The sequence below is a fragment of the Chinchilla lanigera genome, unplaced genomic scaffold (genome assembly GCF_000276665.1).
Source record: "Chinchilla lanigera isolate Chin_1 unplaced genomic scaffold, ChiLan1.0 scaffold00048, whole genome shotgun sequence".
Lineage (NCBI taxonomy): Eukaryota > Metazoa > Chordata > Mammalia > Rodentia > Chinchillidae > Chinchilla > Chinchilla lanigera.
In genome coordinates, this window is record NW_004955449.1 from 3,885,844 (window position 1) to 3,892,977 (window position 7,134).

At 41.5% G+C, this 7,134-nt stretch overlaps 1 protein-coding gene and 1 long non-coding RNA gene across 2 annotated transcripts in view; one reads left to right on the forward strand and one right to left on the reverse strand.

Moving 5' to 3' along the window:
* Gorasp2 (golgi reassembly stacking protein 2, 55kDa) overlaps window positions 1-257 on the reverse strand; it is a 29,004-nt gene extending 28,747 nt beyond the window's left edge. Inside the window, exon 1 of the mRNA XM_005393241.2 lies at window positions 75-257. Within this exon, the coding sequence (XP_005393298.1) occupies window positions 75-137 (63 nt within the window). The 5' untranslated portion in view covers window positions 138-257. The remainder of the gene's footprint in view (window positions 1-74) is intronic.
* Window positions 258-463: 206 nt separating this feature from the next.
* Window positions 464-7,134, forward strand: part of LOC106149558 — a 14,982-nt gene continuing 8,311 nt past the window's right edge. The window contains exons 1-2 of the long non-coding RNA XR_001235817.1: window positions 464-760; window positions 1,122-1,175. This is a non-coding gene — a long non-coding RNA (uncharacterized LOC106149558). The remainder of the gene's footprint in view (window positions 761-1,121; window positions 1,176-7,134) is intronic.

The following is a 7,134-nucleotide window of genomic DNA, read 5'->3' on the forward strand; positions in this document are numbered from 1 at the left end:
GTCGGGGCCTCCGCCTCCCCGCGGCCGCGTCCCGCCTCCGGGGCGCCGCTCCGGGCCGCCGTCGGAGCCCTTACCCGCAGGACGTGGTAGCCTTCCGTGCCCCCGCCCGGGATCTCGACGCTCTGCGAAGAGCCCATGGCGGCGGGCGATCGGTGAGGCCGAGCCGGGTTCGCGCTGCTCTCCGCCCCACGCGCACCGCCCGCTGCGCTCCTCAGCGCTGTACTTGGGACGTGGCACTCGCTGCCGCCCGAGAGCCGGGCCGCACAGCCCGCCGGGAGATCTTCGCCGCAGCAGCCGGGCCACAGAGTCGCCTCAAACAGCGCCACCTGCTGCGAGCCACCCGCACAGGCCGAAACGCTTGCGGGGCGGGGTGGAAGGGGGCGGAGCCTAAGCGTGCTCGCGACAAAGCGGAAATACGGTTCCTCGGCCTGAACACCTGGCTACGGGACCCTAGCTTGGTCAAGATTTATGTAGGGCGCGTTCTCGCTCGCCAGAAAGAGCTGCTGTTTGGTTGCAGTTCCCCCTGGTGGCCAGAGGCAGAGCAAGGGCTGTTACAAAAAAAGGGAGCGAAAGCAGAACCCATCGAGCTCCTAATTGGCTAGCTTTATAGGTTTTGGCCCAGGTTGTACACCTGAGGATAATACTAATGGCTCTCTGTGGGCTGAATACCATGTTGGTGAGCTCAGTTTTATGAAGGGAACGTTCGTTTTATAAAACTACTGCCCCGAAGAGTCACAGAATCCTGAAACACCCAAAAAAGGTACATATTTTTTGTTTTTATTTTCCCTCTCCTGATTGTGAGAACATCAAAGGATAAGTCGGTCACAATCAGCGCTACGCCATCGTGGGAAGCGCGATTTGACCCCATACTACTTCCTTTACGCAGCCAAGTTTTATTCACACTTAATTCTGTGTCGTTGCTCCTGTCCCTTTCAAAGTGCTCCCTCTAAAGCCTCCAGTTATTGTCACTGTTGGGTGGTCATTTTACCATCACTAATGGTGACCCAACCAGAAGTTTTCTGTTTTGTTTTGCAATGTGAAATGTCATGTTATCTCCCAAGAAGTATTCCGACCCCAAGAGTTTAGCTTACCTCTCTCACATCTTTAGTTAAAACCTCTAGTTTTCAGGAAACAAGAGGACAGCAGATCAAGTAAAGGGCATCCCAAGGAATCAGGTATGTATGGGAAGTGGGCTGTTCTTAGGAGAGCTGGCCAGCTGTCTTCATCAAGTCAATCATACGAAAGAGACAGCGCTGGCTTAAACGAGAAACTGAGGATATAAGGTCTTGAGTTGGAGGCTTGTTGTGGTTGCGATCTTAAATGTACCCAAAGTCTTATATGCTAAAGGCCTGGTCAGCAGCCTATGTGCTACTGGGAGGCAGTGGAATCTGTAAGAGGTACGGCCTACTGTAAGGAGACTAGGTCACTGGGCGTGTGCCCTTGAGCTGGATATTGGAACCCTGGCAGCTTTCCTTGCTTCTCAGCCTCCATGAAGTGTGCAGCTTTGGTGCCACCTGCCATAATATTGTATCTTATCACAGGCCCAAAAGCAACAGAGCCAATTACTATGCACTGAAACCTCAGAAACCATGAACCAAAATAAATCCCTTAATCTCCCTTTAAATTGATTATCTTGAGTACTTTGTTGCAGCAATGAGAAGCTGGCATATAGAGCTGATTTGGAGAATGTAGCTGATTAGTTGTAAAGGAATTTTTTTGTTTTGTTTTGAGACAAGGTCTGCTTAGGCTGGTTTCCTTAGTCTCAAGAGATCCTCCCATCTCAGCCTCTAGAATAGTTGGAACTACAGGCTATGTCAATGTGCCCAACTTGTAAAGGACATTTTTGGCTCAGGTGGATAAGTTTGAGCATGTACTGAGTATGAGAAGAGAAGCATTTATTCCCATGAAAATTACTGAAAAAAAATCTATTCAAAAGACAGGGTGGGACTTTGGACATATAAAAGCATTTTCCTAAACAAAGTGTATATTTTTTGAGGTGGTACTGGGGATTGATCTTAGAGCTGTGTGCATGTACCACTGAACCACATCCTCAGCCCCTTTTATTTTTTACTTTGAATCAGGGTCTTGCTAGTTGCCCAGGCAGGCTGGCCTTGATGCTCTTGCTTCAGACTCCTGAGTAGCTGAAAGTAGAGGCATATGCATGCCCAGCACAAAATACGTCTTAGTACATATGTATACATATAAAGATTTGGGGGATATGGACCAAGTGTTATAGTGTTTACCTCTCAGCAATCCAGGGATATTTAACTTTGTTTTGGCTGGTTCAATATTCTATAATGCTCACGAACTACTCCTTTCTTAATAACAGAAGATTATTTAAAACTTAAAAATAAAAAATCATTTCTCTCTGTCCTGCTAATAAATCAGTATCAGGTTTTCACAAAGCCTAAGAAATACATAAATAAATAATGAAGTCTCCAGTTATTAGGTTCCTCAAGGGCAGGAACTGCAGAGGACCTGACTTCATGTTCCTAATATTTATCAGAGTGCCTGGTGGCTAAACCAGCACATTAATGAATTTAATGCAAGGGAATGAATGTAAGAACTAGATTTGAAGATAATGGTCTGGTTCTGTTTGGTGATTAGTTAACTAGGGTTTCACAAACTATTGCTATGTTCAGTGGTCAAAATTTTGGGGCCACGTTTTACCAGATATCTGATAGCCATGGCTTGCAGACCCTAGGGACTGGGGCTTTGGTCGGCCATGAGCAAGTCTAGCCCTTCCTTAGCGCTAACTGTGTGTGTAACATATGAGTGACTACTTGCTCTTCCCTATACAGGCCATTTTCTTTCTTATTCTCTTCACTTCCATACTAATCACTATGTCTTAGTTACTTTTCATGTTGCTGAGACAATATACCTGACACCCAAAGTTAAAGGGGGAAGGGTTTATTTAGCTCACAGGTTGTAGAGGTTTCAGTCCATAATTAGCTGGCTCCAGGGCAGGGTTTCATGGCAGATAGGTATCATAGAGGAGAAACAGTTCATGGTGGGAAGAAGGTATCAAAACAACAAGGGATGACCACAGCTCTTTCTAGTCCTTATATCTCATCTAGGTTACTTAGGATGGGAAGCACTCACACTCTTAATCCTAGTGCCCTTGATCCTAGCATTGCACCTTGAATCAACTTCCGGCATCACACATTCTAGATCCAGCCACCTCTGAAAAAGCCCCACCTTTGACCACATGAGGCTTTTGGGGGGACATCTAAACGCAAGCCACAACAGTCTTGAATGCCATTTTCTACACTTTCTACTTAGAAAAATTTTAACTGTTCCATAAGTCCATCTCAAATGTTACTTATCTGTCCCTAAGTTCAAAATTATTCTTCTCACTCTGAGCTCCTGCTTCCTTCATTTTTGGTAACATCATCATGAGTATCCTCCTCTTCCTCATCATCACAGGTCTGTCTTCCACCATTTATGGTCCATTCATTCAGGGAAGAATCACTTCTTTTCATCTTTAGGTCCCTGATTTTTGGTTGGGAACACAGCGCAGTAAGTGTATTTTTTTTAAGTAGTTGCATTGGTTGATTTGAATTTAATATATGCAATGAATAGCTTTAAAGCTTTTCATTTTGCAGACTCAGTTAATAAGTTACCTCTGTGGCTACTATTGCTACCTTACAAACTTTTTAAAAAGTAGCAGTTGATAAAGGGTGAGGTACAAGGTCGACCTGATTTGGAATGGAAAAATGTAATAACCACTGCTCCAGCTCCTGGTATCAGTTGTCTTTTCTCTTTTAGTTAAAGAATACACTCAAACAGGGGGCAAAGAATAAAATGTAAGGAATGTTACCAAAGCTAATAAAAGTAAACACAACATGACAGAGGGGAACCATGAAAGATTATTGTCCAAGTCAGTCACAACTGGAGTAGGAATCTGCTGCAGGCAAGCTGGCATTTTGAAACATCATGGGCAGCAGGAAAGCAAAGTCCAGCAAAAGCAAATATCTACAGGCTAAAAAAAAAAAATCAAAGCAGAAGCAATTTACTTTTCTGGAACAAGCGTTTGTTGTTTGTTATTTCTGAGTTCTGATAAATAACTAGTTCATGATGGAAGTGCATTTTTATCCTATTGACTAGTTCAGCCTTACTTTTTACCTCCAGTCTAGCCTAGGAAAGCTTGGCTCCTGCTATTCTGGGATGGCAACTCCCCTGAATAGGTCAGACAAGGAGGCCTCACATGTCATGGAACCTTCCTAACCTAGTTTTGCTGACAATCCTATCATATTTCATGGGCCCTCACTCAGCCACTGCCAACTGAAGTAGGGGAACCCATGACCTGCAGGTAACCAACACTTCCTGAATAGTAGCCCCATGGGTTGGCCTTTAGGAAAAGTTCTGCTTCCTAAAACAGAAGGTAGTGATAACTAGGCCAATCATGTTTTATCTTTGAGGATCTAGAACTGAGAAATACAAGGAAAGACTCATGAGTGTGCATTCATTTGTATATTAAAACATAAAGTCCACAAGAGATGGTCTTCCCCTCTCTGCCTGCTACTTAGTACTGACAAAGGGTGAACATAGAATAATTGCTTAATAAATGGTTGTCAAATTGAGTGGATAAAGAACAATGGAGTAGTTATATTACTAGGAAGCACCAGAGCAGTGGTTCTCTCATTTGTTCCTATTAGGAACACCAGGGAAGGTTATAAAAATACACAAATCCACATGCTAATTTACTTCAGTGAGCTGGAGTCCCAGTAATCATCATTCATTCTGATGTACACAAAGTCTGAAGAGCCCCACACTAGAGCAATGCTTAGTAAATCTGTGCTGTTTCCTGGTAATCAAGAGACTGTTGAGTGGAGAGGAATCATCTCAGTGTCTAAATGGCCATAAGGTCAAAATCATTCTTATGTTTCTTTGATGTTCTCATTACCGTTACTGTCAAGCTTTTCTTTTTATTTATTTATTTTTAAATAAACTACTTAGAACAATTTTATATTTGCAGAAAAGCTGCAGATAGTACAGAATTCCCATATACTCTTCACTCAGTTTCCTCTTTTGTTGATGTCTTAGGTCAACCGTGTACATTTGCTGAAAGAAGAAAACCAACATTTGCACATCATTAACTAAACTCTAAATTTCACAAGTATTTACACTATTTTTTTTTCTGTCCCAGGATTCAGTTTCAGATCTTCCATCATAGTTATTTATTATGTTTTCTTTGTTTTCTCTCGTTTGTGACAGTGTTTCAGTCTTTGTTTTTCAGGACCTTGGCACTTTCAAACAGCACTGTTCAGGTATTTTACAGAATATATTTTCATTTAGATGTGTCTACTGTTTTTCTCATTATGGGTTTGGGAAAATGCTATTCTCATCATTCATTTCAGGATTGTGTGCTACTGATACGTCTTATTATTATAGGCAGCTAAGTTACATAGAAATGAACATACAGAGAGTGATTGAACTCTCAAGGAAGTCAGCACAAAAAATAAAGTTATCAGAATTGTGACCAGAGGTGAATCTGAACAGAGCCAGGCCTCAGGATGGGAAAGCAATAGCCAGGCCTGCATGTCTCTCTAGAGATAAACAGCAACTTGAGATTATACTATAATTGGTACCACCTGCACCCATGGGCCCACATAGGCATCAGACACCCAGGCGAATGACCAGAACATGTGGACCCATACCTCCCCTGCCTCTTTAAGAATTCCTTTGTTCTTTCCATGCACCCTTGCTGCATGACCTATTTCCCTATTGGATCAGTAGTAGCTAATATTAGTTAGCTAATACTTGTAATCCTATAGATTGGCTGTAATTTGACCCACACAGTAACCCCATTGTGATTTGCTATATAAATTACCCCTGATGAAAAGCCTCAGTGGCTACCCATTTGGGATCCCTCCTCTATCTTAGGAGCTTTCTCTTACTAAAACTTTCTTATTCTTAACCTCCTTTGTCCCTTGGAATTCATTCTTCACTATCCAAGGGAAATGAACTTAGCATATCTGACATCTGGCAGGTTGGAAGATACATTTTTCCAGTGTCATTACTGTATTACTGGTGATATTAACCTCAATCACTAGTTTAAGGTTCTGTCCACCTTAGTAGTAAATTTACTATTTTTCTATTTCCTTGTGGGAGTATGGTACTATGTCTAGCCATTCTCAAGGAGGGAACTATACTTCACTTTCTAAAAGGGGATTATTTACACAAACACTTGGGAATTCTGTAAGGAATTTTGCCCTTTCTCTTCCATTTACTTTTTTATTAAATAATTTTGTCACTGTGGGCTCATGTACATTTCTTTTATACTTGGGTTTTGTTTGTTTTTGGTAGTGCTGGGGATGGAACGCAGAGTTTCATACATGCCCAGCAAGTGCTGTACTACTGAGCTATATCCCAACTCCTATTTTATACTTTGCTTAGTATGATATTATTCACTACTGGAGGTGTCCAAAATAGAATGTTTTGTTGCTTAAATTATGCCTATGTCCTCTAATAAATCTCTCCCTCTTTAGCCCTGGGAAAGCCTGATAGCATTACTGTCTTGGTTACTTATTCTCTTATTGCTCCCTGGAAACATTAGCCAGGGCAATTAGAAAAGAGAGAGAAATAAAAGGAATAAGGATAGGAAAAGAAAAAGTAAAATTATCATTATTTGCAGGTGACATGATTCTCTACATGGAAGACCCCAAAAACTCCACCAAAAGACTACTAGAATTAATAAATTCAGTAGTGTAGCTGGATACAAAGTCAACACTCAAAAATCAATAACATTCCTATACACAAAAAACAAACACACTGAAAGAGAAATTAGGGAAACCATATCTTTCATAATAGCATACAAAAAGTTGAAATACTTAGGAATCAATCAAACAAAAGAAGTAAAAGATTATACAGTGAAAATTCAGTACTCTGAAAAAATAGATCAAAGAGGATTTTAGAAAATGGAAAGATATTCCTTGGTCTTGGATAGAAAGAATCAACATTGTGAAAATGGCCTTACTACCAAAATTATTATACAGATTCAATGCAATTCCAATTAAAATACCATTAGTATACCTCACAGATCTAGAGAAAACATTCCTAAAATTCATCTGGAATCAGAAGAGACCTAGAATAGCAAAAGCTATCCTGGGCAACAAAGAAAAGGCAGGAGGC